This window comes from Mustela lutreola, chromosome 2 (genome assembly GCF_030435805.1).
Source record: "Mustela lutreola isolate mMusLut2 chromosome 2, mMusLut2.pri, whole genome shotgun sequence".
In the NCBI taxonomy this organism is placed as follows: Eukaryota; Metazoa; Chordata; class Mammalia; order Carnivora; family Mustelidae; genus Mustela; species Mustela lutreola.
Window position 1 is genome coordinate 94921742 of NC_081291.1, and position 15067 is coordinate 94936808.

Below are 15067 nucleotides of genomic sequence, written 5' to 3' on the forward strand. Positions count from 1 at the left end.
TCCAGCCAGTCTTTCTCTCTGCACGTTAGGGACCTACCGCATAACATTTGCTGCGCTAGATTTCTTCTCCTGGTTGTTTTATGTTACCTCATTTTTTTTCTTGATTATGAACTATTTCAAACATAAAAACAGGTGCTCAACATCCAGAACTGTCCATCTTAATGTTATTTGCTACAGACCTTTTATATTTAAACATGAAATCAAAGATTTCAATGGAAACCTTATTTGTGCTCTGTCCTGATTTCGTTCCCGTCCCCAGAGGCGATGACTGCTCTAACTTCAGCATTTATCATTTCCACCAATGTTGTTCCAGTTTTACTATATATGTATATAAACCCTTTGTGGGATTGTTTTGCATGATTTTAAACTTTATATTAAGTTGTATCATACTGTGTATTAGGGCTCTTCAGAGAAACAGAACCCATAGGATGTTTATATAGAGAGAAAGAGATTCATTTTAAGGAATTGGTTCACAGGATAATGGAGGCTGGATGTTCCAGATTAAGGGGAGCCGTTTGGAGACCCAGGAAAGAACCAATGTCCCCGTTCAAGTCCAAAGACCATCTGATGACAGATTTCCTTCCCCATCATGGGGTATTGGGCAGGGTGGGGGAGCACTCAGTCTTTGTTCTATTAAGGCTTTCAACTGGTTGAATGGGGCCACCCCACATTACAGAGTGCAATCCACTCTACCCAGAGTCCACTGATTTTTTTTTTTTTTTTAGATTTTATTTATTTATTTGTCAGAGAGAGAGAGAGAACACAAGCAGGCAGAGTGGCAGGCAGAGGCAGAGAGAGAAGCAGGCTCCCACTGAGCAAGGAGCCCAGTGTGGGACTCAATCCCGGGACCCTGGGATCAAGCCGGGCTGAAGGCAGCGGCTTAACTGACTGAGCCACCCAGGCATCCCCGAGTCCACTGATTTAAATATTAATCTCATCCAAAAACACTCTCACAGAAACATCTAGAATAGTGTTTGACCGTATCTGACCACTATAGCCAACTGACACATAAAATTCACTACCACATAGTATTTCCCTCTGCAACTTGCTTTCTTCACTTCTCATTTTGTTTTTGAGATTTATCATGGTGACCAAGATAACATTCCCTTGTATATACACCACAGGTTATGAATTTTTTCCCACAGGTTACAATTTTTTTTGTTAATGGATGTGGGTTGCTTCCACTTATCTCTGTCACAAACAGGAGAGTGCATAAACCTCATGCACACATGGGAGAGTTTCCTCAGGTCAGAGTTGGGCATCGTACTGTAAGTAGACCAGATTCAACCAGGTACCACCTGATCTTATCGATAAAGTTTGACAGGAATGTAGTCACATCCATTCACATGCTAATTGTCTGTGACTGTTTTTATCCTATAAGGGCAGTGTTGTTTAGTTGCAACGAAAACTGTGGGCCCACAAAGACTACAATATCTCCTCTCTGGCCCTTCATAGAAAAAGTGACTGACCCTGCTCTTGGCAAGTACTTAGGAACTGTCAGCGGCTCTTACATGGCATTGCCAAACTGCTCCCCAAAGTGGCTACCTGATTTATCCTCCTGGAACAGTGTGTGAGACCTCCCTTCCTCCACACCCTCTTTTCCCAAAGGTTTGCTGGTCTGCCGCTTGTGACTCAGTGTCTCATCATTATTTCATATGTTTGGCTCTTTAAACATATATCGCTTATTCACTTACCAAACACCATTTAAGGGATTACTGTGTGGCTAGTACTACCAAGCTATAGTGGCCCCATTTCACAAGAGAAGAAATGGAGCCCCCTAATGTCAAACACATGCTTCAAGCACGGTGGTAATGCTATATGGCTGCGCGGGGGATTGTGTAAAAGTGCCCTGAAGAGGGCAGCACTGCGAGAACGAATCAGGCAGTTGACAGTACTCTGCAGGCCTGAGGATGCTCAGTTGGGACATAAAACAATTTGGCTCTCTGCCCACAGCTTCTGCGCGTCAGGGGCACCTGTGTCATAATTCCTAGCAGAAAGGACCTATATTTCACACAGGCGTCAGTAAAGTAGGTTAGTAATTAAGCTGGTTTTGTGTCCTCACTTTGACCTGAGACAATAAAACACCTGTGATTATTAGAGAGCGCGTGAGTGCCTGAAAGAGAAGCTCCATGACTGACACAGCAAGAAATAGAGATTTCTTATTTAAAGTCACCAAGATGGCCAATAAATACAGGAAAAGGGCAGTGAGTGAGCTAAATCTTCATTTGTTGGCTAGGAAGTCAATAAATGATATCTGTGGCTCATAACTCAAGCAATCAAAAATTTGTAAAAATATGGGGCAAGCTCTGGACAAACAAAAGGCAGAAGATGCAGGGATTGGGGCTGTGGGACAAGCAGATATGGGGTCGGGAACGATTTTCAGCCCCAGCCTTTCTTTTCATTCTTGTTTCATTTTGTGATCAAATGTATGCATTACTCTGATACCTTTTAAATTTAAAATGCAGAAGTTCAAAATAGAGCATGACTCCTGAAATATTTATAGAGGAAGTGATATGTATGTAATCATCTCAGACAGGTGTGGGGCGGGGGGGGTGGGTGGCAGGAATAGAAGTTTTTAAATTTAGCCATGAGATTTCAGTAATGGAAGTGGGGAGTAAGGGAGCCATCATTCTAGGGTCTCTCTACCTTTACATGTAGCTTTGCCTCATTGAAATGTCCCATAATAAGAAGTGGGGGTTTTGTTAAAAAGAAAATAAAAGAAAAAGAGCGTGGGTTGCAGAGTCTGGCAGACACGGATGAAATTCAGTTGGAGCACTATGGGCAAGTCACTTGAACTCTCTGGGTCTCAGCTTCTCATGTGTGGACTGAGCTTGCACACACTCTGTATGGCCACTGGTGTTGGGCACAGGGATTAAATGACGACCTGCCTATGAAGGGCTGATCCTGGCATAAAGTGTAGGAAGTGCAGTAAAAGTGTTTGGGTTTGATTTGTTTGGTTACTTGTATTTGGGATTTTATGAAGTTTGGCTCTAGATTTTGAGTTCTTCTCAGGCAAGCTCCACTTAGTTCCACACATCCTGCCTTACCTGTTTGTGTTCATTTGCATTCTTCAGCTAGCCCACTTCACCTACTGAGTTCACAAACATCTAGTGTCCGCATGCCAGGCACTGAGCTGGGTGCTGAGAAGGCAAAGAGAGGAGGCTGCCCCAGTCCCAGGGGACACAGTGGTGTCAATGGTGGGGAAAGAGAAAAAGTCCAGAATAAAATACAGCATGATAACTTGCAGTAATAGATGCCCACAGTGGATCTGGGGTATACATGGGATGCCCAGCACAGCCCGAGCTGGGTTTTGAAGGATGACTAAGAGTTTACTAGGCAAAGAAGGAAAGCAGGGCAGCCAGGTGTCATGGTTAGGCCATGACATACAGAAGCAGAAGCATGACTTATGGTTCTGAAAACTGGAAAGGCCTGAATCTGTTCAGAAAAATAGTTCAGTTTGCAGCAGGAGAGTGAAGAAGAGATAAAGCCCGAATCGTGTGGGTTTGTTCAAGAGCACACTGTTGAATAAATGTGAGCTCAGATTTGCATCTTACTAAGTCACTACAGTAAAAAAGGGAATGGGAGGTTGGAATGCATTTGCTCTAAATCTATAAAAGAAAGAACAGGAGAGATCGATCAAGTGGCTGCCCAAACAGAGCCTTCAAGGCTCTGGTCCCTATATCTTGATGTGCCTAGCGCTCAAAACTCAGATTTTGTTAAGAAGTCTGTAGAAGATTAGACCTTGGAGGGCTGGCTCATGGCAAAGAAACCTTTGTGATACATACACCCAGGACGAGATAGGACTGTACAGTGGTGGCTACTCTTAGTGCCCAGCAGTGGTGCTGCTGTCCCAATCAGGCCCTCCTATTTCCCAGGGAGCTGGAGGCAGGATGCTAGATAATCTCAGAACTAGTCCTGGGATGGGCAGAGAGGTTTGGGGGGAAGGTGAGGCCTAAGAAGGTTTGTCCTCATCAAGACAGAGAGCAACCCATAGGGAGCAGGGTGTTCCCGATCGCCCCCAAATGGTTCCTAACACTACCCACCCATTCTGGCCCCTCACTCCATGCTCATCTGACCCCTTTGACAAAGACATTCTTCAGACAACACACAGTTCAATGATGAGGTCATTTATCTGCAGTGCAGACACAGAAATGTCCACCGTCCTGGCCTCCTGAAGAAAGACCCAACCTTAGCTCTCAGGTGCCCCGGATCCTCCCTGGATCTTTAATGTCTGTGACTGCATTCAGGAGTCAACTATGCTCGAGATGGTTCAACCTCTCCATCCGGGCTTTAGGGCATGCTCCCTAACTCCACCTGCACCTGCGATCTGAACTCAGTGTGCTTAGGCTTTGTACTCTCCAACCCTGGGTAGCAACGATCAGGCAAAACCATCAGAGAGACAACTGGGACTCGACCCAAGGCTGAGCAGTGCAGCAGGGATGAACTGGGACACATCAGTGCAGAAGCTCGATGGCACTCTGACCTGGGAGGCGATCTCAGGTTGGAACCAGGTAGGAACCTGGGTGTTCCTGAGAGTGGGAACCACGTCTTTCCTGCTTTGGTTCTCCACAGACAGGCAGCACTAATCCTGGGCTCATTAATTCAACTGATACCTACTGTCCTGGGTCATTTAAGGAGAAAAGAACAAGTCCCATGACCCAACCTGAGCAGCTCTAGCATATGGAGGTCACATGAGGGAGAAAGACCTAGAGAGGGAGACCGAGAAAGCTTGGCTGTGAAGTAGAAGGAAGAGCAGGAGAGAGCTGCATCATGGAGGCCAAGAGAGGAAAATCCATCTTCTGTGATGAGTGTGCCTCGTGGGTCAAGATGAGTGCAGAGGGGCATCTGTTCAGCTTGGTAACATGGTGATCTCTGCCATCATGGTGAAGATGCAGTTTCAGCGGGGCGCTAAGGAGAGATAATGACTTCTTGTTCATTTATTACTAGAACAAGTTATGCTGAGCATTCATCCTAAACTTGAAAGTCAAATAAATGTGTAAAGGGTTTCCAGAGACTCTTATACCCTGCCACAGCCCCCGTCAAGTCTAATTTCCCAGGGGCCCAGTCTTGCCCACATCCTCCCACACCTGCAGCTCTGGCTGCTGGGAGGCCAATATCTTTAACTCCAAATAAAACATTAATTGTACCCTTGGGCCCAAATGATAACCCTTCTAAAAATGCTGCTTGTCCTCACCTTTTAAAACCATAGTAACGATCAAATTTCTCTCCTGCCCCCACCGGCATCATTTATTTTAATAACTACAGCCATAGCAAGGAAACAGCCATAGGAAGGGATACAATCCTCATCATCATAGTACCAGTGACCAGAGCTTTTCTCAAGTGACTAGGGTCAGGAAAAAAAAAAACAAAAAACAAAAGAAAAAACAAAAACCAAGCCACTAGATGGAAGTCTTCATTCAGCTGCCTGGGGTGGCGGGGGCAGGAATGGTGCCAGACTGCACACGCCCATCAGGGCCATTGGATCGTCACCGGCCTGGTGCTCTGCTCTGCAGCACACAGCAGTGATGACAATGGCCACCGTGTAAGGAATACCTAGTTGGTGCTAGGCAGCTGGCCCAGTGCTTTACCGGCGGGGTCTCCTTTCCTCCTTGGAGCCTCCCTAGCAGGTAGGAAGCAGTATTATCTTCATTTTAGGGATGAGGAGACTGAATCTTAGAATTATCCAAGTAACTGGCCTAAGCCGGTGAGTGGAAGAGCTGGGTTCATGAATGAGATCATTGTCTACTCTGTGTGGGTTGCAGGTCGGGGTGTGACTCCAATGCAGAAATGATCCAAGGAGGGAGGAAGAGAGTCAGCAAGGACACCATGCACCCAGGATCTGGGGCTAAAAACTTAGAAATCACCCTTAATTCTTTTCTTTCCCTCTTTCTACAACTGTTGTCACCAAAATCCATCTGTTCCATCAGCAAAGTAAGTCTGAAACCTGTCTGCTTCTCTTTGTGGCCCCTATAACTGCCCTAGTCAAAGCTGCCATCATCTCCCTGGGGCTTTTGCAGAGCTTCTTAGCTGGGCCCTCGGCACAGTTCCCTGTGCCCAACAATCTCCCCTTCCTTCAGGACTCGGGGCGCCCACCTACGGTGCAGATCACACCTGCTCACCTGCCCTGCTCAGAGCCTTTTAGGGGCTTCCCAGCAAATCCCGCCTCCCTTCCCTTGCTCCAGAGGCCCTGCTCCTGGATCTTGCCTTTGCCTGGCTTTCTAACTACGTCCCCTGCAGTAACTGCTGATTCCCCCACAACCAGCACAGAGCCTGGCATAGAGGAAACAATGTGCCGATGAAATGAAGGCAAGAGTGAGTGAGCAGGTAAATGAAAAAGCTTTGCAGAGGAAGGCGTGTTTGAGATAAGCGTTACATGAAAGCAGGGTAGGGTTTCTCAGGCGGCAAGGCCCAGGAGTGTGAGGTGGCAAAGCAAGGGCTTCTACGTATGGGCAAGGACACAGGCAAGGACGTGGAGGAATGCCGGGAGCAGCCTGAGAGGCGGCCTGGGCAGGACCGGTGGCAGGTCGGTTTTGCAAGCCAAGTGTGCGCTGCGAGCCCCTAGAAAGCTTTTCAACATGGATTGTCGGGGTCCACCCCAGAGACTCGGATCCTGACATCTGAGGTAGATGTCTGAGAGTTTGCCTTCCACACGGGCTTCAAGTGGTGCTGGTGCTGCCGCTCCAGGGACCGCACTTGGAGAACAGCTGGTGTAAAGTGTGCCGAGGAATCCTCCACCTGGAGGCGAGAGCAAGACAGTCGCTGGGAGGTAACTTAAAGCAGAGCTAACCGCACACTGAGCCAAGAGCAGTTTGAGCTAACACCAGCCAGCAGTGAACCCACCTTCGCCCCTGCCTGTACCATCCCTCTCCAGACGAAGCCCGTGCCGACCTTGGCTTCTGGCCATCCCTCCCTATGGCACTCAGCCTTGCTCTTCTCCTCCATTGAATTATATCCTCTGAAGGGTCTTTTGTTTCCTCCAGCAAAACTTACAAATCCTGAGTCCTACACCCTCCAGACCATCTAATCTCACATTCCAATTCTCACGGAGGTTGCTGTAACCGACAGGAGACCCAGTGTTAAGTCATGTTGCACAGAGGAAACAGTTGTCATGTGCTGAGAAGAGGAGTAGGCTCTGTTTGGCCAGAGGAAGGAGAGGAGGAGGAGAGGTCTCCCCTGCTGGCCTTCCTGGCATGCCACGCTCTTCAAGTTCACCCTGCAGTGCAACTCTGACATTGGTCCACACTCTCTTCCGGTGAGAAAACAGGGCAGGAGCAGTTCCAGGGTTATGAGCAAGGGTGCTCGTACTCACAGCATCAACCTAGTGACTGTACATGTTCATATTTGGTATTCGTCCTGCCTTTGCTCCTGGAGAAAGAAGATGCTCAGAGAGGTGGGGTTAATTTGCATCCGCTTCAACCATAAAAGTGAGAGGACCAGGTAGTTAATGCACAGGTCCCGCAGTTTTAAATGCAGATGGCATTTCTGCAGGCCTGACACACAGCACTCGGCCACTGACGTTCTCCAGGCCTTCAGAGTTGGGCCCACAGTCTGCTCAGCACTGCTCCACTTACGGGGCTCGGCAAGGAAAGCTCAGGAGATGAGAGCAGGAGATGGTTTGGATTGCTTTGATTTGGCGAGCTTCCTCGTGCAGGTGGGAGAGAGAGCTCTTTATCTCCGTGATGCAGCCCAAGGAGGAACCAGGAGTCCCAGCTGTCCTATTACAGGAAAAAGAGAACAATCCTCCTCCATGAGTCTCTCTCTTGATTCTGATGGGCCTTTTATTTTCCAAGGCTGGTGACCAAAATATGCATGCTGCAGAGTCACAGTGACCTGGTGGTGCGTTCTGACTCTGCCACTCTCTGTCTGGGTGATGTGGGGCAATTTTAGACACCGTCATCTGTACACTAGGTGTGCTGGTGTCAGGGTTAGAGATCATGAGCATGTTGTGAATTTATGAGTGCTGAGTATTTAGTTTCATGTCAGGCACGGTCACTGAGTTGCTGTGTAACAAGCAGCCTTCCATGAACAGAAGGCTCTGGCTTCTAACAGTGGCCAATCTCCCTGATGTAAATCCTCTCACAGTGGCCAATAGTGAGCTCCCACCATGCTATCCCTCCCGAGCGCAGACTTGGGAGGAGATGCACGGGGATGTACCATTACACAGGGTTTCCAGGGCACAGATTCAACAGAAGTCAATAACCTCCAGAGCAGGGCTGACAGTCAAAGAGAGCAAAATGGTTAAATATTTAGGACATTTCATTTTGAGTATTTATTAACTGGGCTTTCATAGAATTTATGTAATTATAAGTTCACATAATTACAACTTTCACAATGGCTGTGTTTAGCCACTGGCTCCCAAAACTCCTGGAATCTTCACCAGTCTGCCCCGGCAAGCCAGGACAAGACTCCCCAGCACGTGGGCTGGACACATCTGTATGCGGTCAGGATATTCCCTCCCCTCTGCACTTCCTGTCCTCAGCCCTGGAAAGGATTTCATGAAGCTTTCCCAGGTGGAGACAAAGAGCCTCCTCCATGGCCGGCTCTCCACGCTTTACTTTTGACCTTGGCCTCCATCCGGGTCTTGGGCCTATGCTAAACCTCAGCCAAGGTCCCAGCCCTTGTCCTGCCGCCTCACAGCCCTTTCTACAGTAAAGGAGGCAGAGCTCCCCTCCCCTCTCCTGCAGGTTCCTAAGCCGAGGTACCTGCAGGAGAACAGTAAAGGGGTTCTCTGGCTGACTTGAGGACTAGCAGGTTATTTTAAGATCCTTCTGTGAAGGATATGAGGAAGCAGGGCCAGCCACTGAGCTTTGGCAAGTGAGGACCTATAATTAGCCTCGGCTTGAGGCTTGAATAAGCCCCTGGTTGTTACCAAACATCAGCTAGAGCAGGAAGGCCTCCAGTTCCCCTGAGCCAAGTGCTGCACAAGCTTCCCAGGACAGACATTTGGACAGAACTACCCTCTCTGCTGGACAGTGTCCAGTTTACCCCAGAAAGTGCTCCTGCCCTCAACCCCAAGTGAGAAGGAGGAGGGAGGACACAGAGCAGCCAGCCCCTCGCTGCGGCACGTCTTCAAGCCATGGGCACTTCCTACCCGACCCCTTCCCGGATTGCTCCTTGCAGCCTCTTCTTCATCAAGAGTTTGCAATCAAGAGGGAAGTGTTACAAATTAACACACGGGCTACTGCTGTCGCTGGGCAAAGCTAAGGCTGAAAGGAAGTACAATAGATCCAAATGCTGGCCGTGCTTATTCTGGAAGGCAAGATTTGGGGTGATTGCATTTTCAGCCATTTCTCTGCCTTTCCAGAATTGTACAACTCCAAATATGTATATCCAACCTATGCTCTGGAGTGTTGCTTGGTTTTCACTTTTTCTGCCCGTCTGCCTAGATCCCACATTTAAAAAGCAGAAACCTGTCACAGACAAAATTAAGCTGTACCAAGGGGAAGAATTCTAAGAATTAAAGCTTCAGGGTCCCTTATTTGTGCACACCCCTTTGTATTAGTCTTTTTTTTTTCCTTTTTCTTAAAGGCAGTCTCCCAAATTGCATAAGCCCCAGGCTCCACAGAGGTGGCCGCCCATCCCCCTCCTCCCGCCCCCCCGCCCCCCCCCCCACACACCAGCCACGTTGTCTAGAGTGTTAGTAAAGCCTTCTTCTCTACAGCAGTCATGTTCCAGCCCACCGTCTAGACCTACTGTGATTTGGTGTCCTGCACTAGAGTGAGTCATTTGCCATGGGCATCACTGTGAGAAATCGAGCAGGGTGATTGCCCTTGGCTTTGAATTTGTCATCTGAAAAATGGCCCTAAGCATCCCAGGGGTTTGGAGACCACCCCTGGGGCCCAGAGACCGCTGAAAATCTTCTAGCCACCCAATCCTAAACCTGCTCAACTGTTAACCCTGCCTCACCCTTTCCTTCCCAGGAAAGCCACTATAAAGGCTTTTGCCTATGTTTTCCCCTCATCCTTAAGCGACCAACCCTGGTACTTCCTCCTCTGGACCTGCGTGGTGGGGCTGCCCCACCCTTTGGGAACTGTAACAGCTTTTCAATGTCAGTCATCTCCTGATCTGTTGGCCTCACCACACCTAAATAAAAACAAAATCTTGGGTACATTCTGCAGGGTTTGGGGAGCTGGTTTTGAAAAACCACTTTTCACAGCTCCATGAAACCCCCAAATCATATGCACAGTGTTGATGTTCATATGTATGTTTTGAGGGTGGATGAAATTCTAGAGCCAAGTTGTACAATATATTGGCAACTGGCCACAGATGGATATTCAAATTTAAATTAAATTTAAATAAGGGCACCTGGCTGGGTCAGTGGGTTAAGCATCAGACTCTTGATTTCAGCTCAGGTCATCATCTCAGTGTTGTGAGATCAAGCCCCAAGTCAGGCTCTACGCTGAGCATGAAGCCTGCTTAATATTCTCTCTCCCTCTCCCTCTCCCTCTGCCCCTCCTCTCCCCAGCTCATGTGCACTCTTTCCCACCCCCCAAAAAAATCTATTAAAAATAATAATAAATTAAATTTAAATAAAATTAAATTTTCAGTTCCTCAGTCATCTTTGCCACATGTTGAGTGTTCAGTAGCCATGTGTGGTCACCATGATGGATGGTAGAGACATAGAAGAGTTCTATCATCACAGAAAGTTCTATTGGGTAGCAATGAACTAGAGACTTGATCAGCTTTTCAAGGGTATCCATGACCAGAAAATGTGAAAAGCCACTAAGTCAAACCAGAGAATCTTCATTTAAGGAGGCTGAAACTTCCCTGGGAGTTGAATGTTCAGCCTTATGACAGAGGTTATGAACAAGTCTGCCTTTGAGTAATATTTTAGCTCCAAAAATCCAACTCTAAAGGCTCTTAAAAGGCATCCAGATTTTATGTTTTCTGGCTTATCTGCTCTCCACCTTTTTGGAGAGAGACACTTGGATTCTAAAAATATTTGCTATGAGAAAGGTGCTCTAAGTTCCCCCCAGAACCTCTGTGCCCAGTGCTAGTCACAGTGGGAAGGGAGGGAAGACGGACCAGTGACCTTGTTTCCTCTGATGTGTGTGATTTTTCTAGGTGGGCGAGGCAGTCCTGGAAAATGCCCGGCTCATGCTTCAGACAGAGAATATCCAGGCGGGTGCAGATGACTTTAAAGAGAGGTAACATTTGCCACAGAGGGGACAGTCCCTCTGCTCCTCCAGACTCCAGGAGAAGTCACGTGATGCTGTTCTGGGGTCTGTGGCATTCACTGCCTGCAGCACAGGAGGCTGGAGTGAAATCAAAGAGGTCCTGGGAGAATCCAGAGCAAAGATCTTCCAGCCCAAACCCTCCTTATAGACACAAACCAGGTCCCAAGGGCTCAGAGATGTTGCCCAATGTCTCCTAGTTCAGAGTGGAGTTCTCAAATTGTAGCATGCTTCAGGACCACTGGGAGCTCTTATAGAAAACACAAATTGCTGTGCCCCACCTTCTGAGTTTTTGATTCAGTAATCTGGGGTGGGGCCCCAAATTTACATTTCTAACAAGTTCCCCATGATGCTGATCCCGCTACCCCTAGGAACACACTAGAACAGCTGTTGGTTTTGAGCAATGTTTCTCAATTGCAGCCCTGTGTTGTAATTACCGGGCCACTTCACAATGCCAACAGGCAAGCCATACAGACTGATTAAACCACAGTCCCTGGGGGTGGGGTCCGGGCCTCAGTATTTTTAACTCCCCAGCCTTGAAAAACACCTCTTTGAAGTGTATCCTAAAATATGGCATCTATAGCACTGATGAAGATCATTTTAAGTGATATAAGGATAAACATTTTATTTTTAATAGTTATGTATTTTTAGAGTTAACTTCTATTTATGACTCATAAAACTGTTTTTCCACTACAGCACTACAATTTGTAGTGGCAATTTAAAATTTATTGACTATAAAGAGCTTTTCAAGTTTACCGATTTAACATTTACTTTTTAAGTAGATGAATTTAAGGAACCATGTAAAGTAAATAATGAAGGAGAGAGATGCATTTAGGGCAAAATCACGATGGCACATGAGGTTTGGGAAATGCTGTTTCTCATGGAGAAACAAAATGAAAAAGATCTTTCATTAATGAAAACAGCGATTTTGAGAATATGCTCTGAGGAAGGTGTTCTGGATGTTGGGCAATTGGATGGGTGATGGCATAGTTATTTAGGGAACATTTCCCTAAACTGGTAAAGACAAAGAAGAAAGGCATGTAGCTGGGAGTCTCTAGTGAAGACCGTGACCCATCCCACTGCCGAGCTTATCTTAGAATAAGAGGTGCACTGTGATGAAAAGGAAAATCTCTACCATCTCCTCAGACCCAGGGTTCCTTCCTTTTTCTAAAACCAAGCTTCTCCATCTGCTAAAACGACCTCCCCTAGCAGCCACTCTGGAGTCAAGAGGACTCTCAGTTATCTGGGGTTGCTGTCTCAGACAACACTGTGTTCACCAAGGTCACAGGAGCAAAAAACCGTGAAGCCAACATCCATCCACCGACAGCTTACTGCACACCTAAAGATAGATGCCAATAGACATGAAGCAATTTGTACTAAATTTAAGACAGAACTTAATTAATTGTGAAGTTCAGGTAGGATCTGACCGAAATTTCTTTCGCTCATTCATTTATTCATTATGCGTTCATGCCTTCATCCAGCCATTCAACAGAGTATCAGGGGCTGGGTCTGTTTTGTTCCCCGTTGTATTACCAATGCCTACAACAATGCCACACACAAGATAGATGACCACAAATCGTTGTTGTAGTAGTAAATGAGTGAATGGATTCAACAAGTGTTTGAATATCTGCCAGGCCCCTGACCAAGTCCTGGGAATGAAGTGAATGGGACCTCCGGGAGCTCACGGATTAGTGTCAAAGATGGAGGAGTGAACAGACAGTAGCATCACAGAGTGGTTGTGCCATCACTGAGATGAGCACAGGTGAAATGGCGACAATCTGGTCAGGGAGTGTTGACAACAGAGGTGTCACCTGATTTGGGCCCTAAACTGGTATAGGAGTTGACCAGGCCAATGAAGGAAGCATGACTTCCAGGAAGGGTGGTAGTATATGCTAAGGTAGAAAGGCATGAGAAAGAAGGTGCATCAGTGGCCACTGAGTAGCTCATTATAACCAGGGCATGTGGAGGGAAGGAAGGAGGGAAAGCTAATGAAGCTGGAAAACCAGGGAGAGACCACATCCCAGAAGACCATGTCAGCCATACCAAAGAATTCAGAGATGACCTGAGAGAAGACCCATAAAAGGGGTCTGAGTAATGGTTCATCGTGACAAGATTTAAAGGGAAATTTGTGTTGGTAGAGAGGAGAGGTGGAGCAAATGAGCCAGAAGCAATGGGAGCAAACAGGCTGGACGGATGGCAGGGCAGGGCCTGTACTGGGAGCCAAGGTTGAAAAGGAAAGCAAGATCAGATTACTAAGGGACCAGAGGAGGACACTTGGGTCTCTCAGCAGATGGTGACCCAGTATGGTTAAGGATGGTCCCTCTGGGGGCAAAACTATAGGTCGGTTGTAGGAAGACAGTCAGAGGCTGTTATAGGTCAAGGTTTGCCTGGGGTGGTGGCCATGAGCAGACTTGAGAGATGGGTCAAGGAAAGTAGTGGCAGGGCCAGAAATACAAAACGGGGCGCCTGGGTGGCTCGGTGGGTTAAAGCCTCTGCTTTCGACTTAGTTCATGATCCCAGGGTCCTGGGATCGAGTGCCGAATCGGGCTCTCTGCTTGGCAGGAAGCCTGCTTCCCCCTCTCTCTCTGCCTATATCTCTGCCTACTTGTGATCCCTGTCTGTCAAATAAATAAATAAAATCTTAAAAAAAAAAAAAAGAAATACAAAACAAAGGTAAATTTTGGGTTTTGAACTCGGATAATTTAGAAGATTTGCTATTCTATTGACTAAGATAGAAAATTGTGAAAAGAAAGCTAGTTTAAAATTCAGGTATGGATAATGAGTTTGGCTTTGATCAAGCTGAGTTGAGCTAATGGTTGAGCAACCAAGCAGAAACTGCAGTATGCCACTGAAGATTTTGGGCCAGAGGGGCCTGCAGGTCAAGACAGAAAGCTCTGGGTATCACGAGCAAAGAGATTCTATTTGGAGACTTTGAAATGGAGGGTAAAGGGAAAAAAGACAACAAGAGAAAGCTAAAAGCTTAACAGCAGCCTTGGGGGATATCACAGAGATGTGTCAAATGCTTAGAGGACTTTCAAAAAATGGTCTATAGGACACCTAAGTTATCCCATAATGCTGAATGGAGCCCACCCTGGACAGAGCTAGGCTCCCTGGAGAGAGAAACAAAACAGGATTTCAGAGGCACAGGGGAGCTCTTGCAGCCTGGGTCAGCAGGGACCAAACCCAGTGATACAGGTGGATTTTCATTCCAGCTGGAAGTACAGGACTTGATTCCAAAAGGACTGAATGTTAACAAAATTACAGTCCTCCATGAAGAATACATTTGGGTAGAAAATCAATCCTACATATAGAGTACATAAAAATGATTTCAAAAACCAGCTCTTTGGGGGGATTCAAATGTACAGGTCCAACTCTGAGGTAAGTCTCTAGTGGTCTGCCACAGAGTTCTGTCCTTGGTTCCTTCATTTACTATTTTTAACTGTAAGGTGTATGAAAGCTGCCAAAATGGCAGAAGATACAAAGGCAGGAGGGCTGGTAAGGACGAGAATAGGAGTAGAGATAGAATAGAAGAATAGAGTTAGGAATCAACTCTAACCGGTCCACATCTTTCTCAAAATATGATACAGAGACTGGAATGCAAAACTCCAGATGTTGCCTGATCAGCTCAAACTCCCAGGGGACTGTCACATTGGAACAATGGACCAATGAAACTGAACGAGTTATATATGAACTCCTACTTTGGGGGCCAAATACCAGGAATGTCCAGAAAGAACAGGGTAATTGGACTTGCAAAAAATGCTCAGGGACTCTAGTTGATAGGACACCAAATATTAGCAGCAAATATAGCTGGTCAAAATCAAATGAACAAATACGCAAGTAAAGAAAAACCCACAAAGCAAACCTTAGGGCCCATGATAAATAGAACTAGAGAG

General features: G+C 46.8%; 1 protein-coding gene across 1 annotated transcript in view; it reads left to right on the top strand.

The window, feature by feature from the left end:
- Positions 1-15067, top strand: part of BFSP2 (beaded filament structural protein 2) — a 59071-nt gene that overhangs the window by 20541 nt on the left and 23463 nt on the right. Inside the window, exon 2 of the mRNA XM_059165204.1 lies at positions 11065-11147. Coding sequence (XP_059021187.1) covers positions 11065-11147 — 83 coding nt within the window. The remainder of the gene's footprint in view (positions 1-11064; positions 11148-15067) is intronic.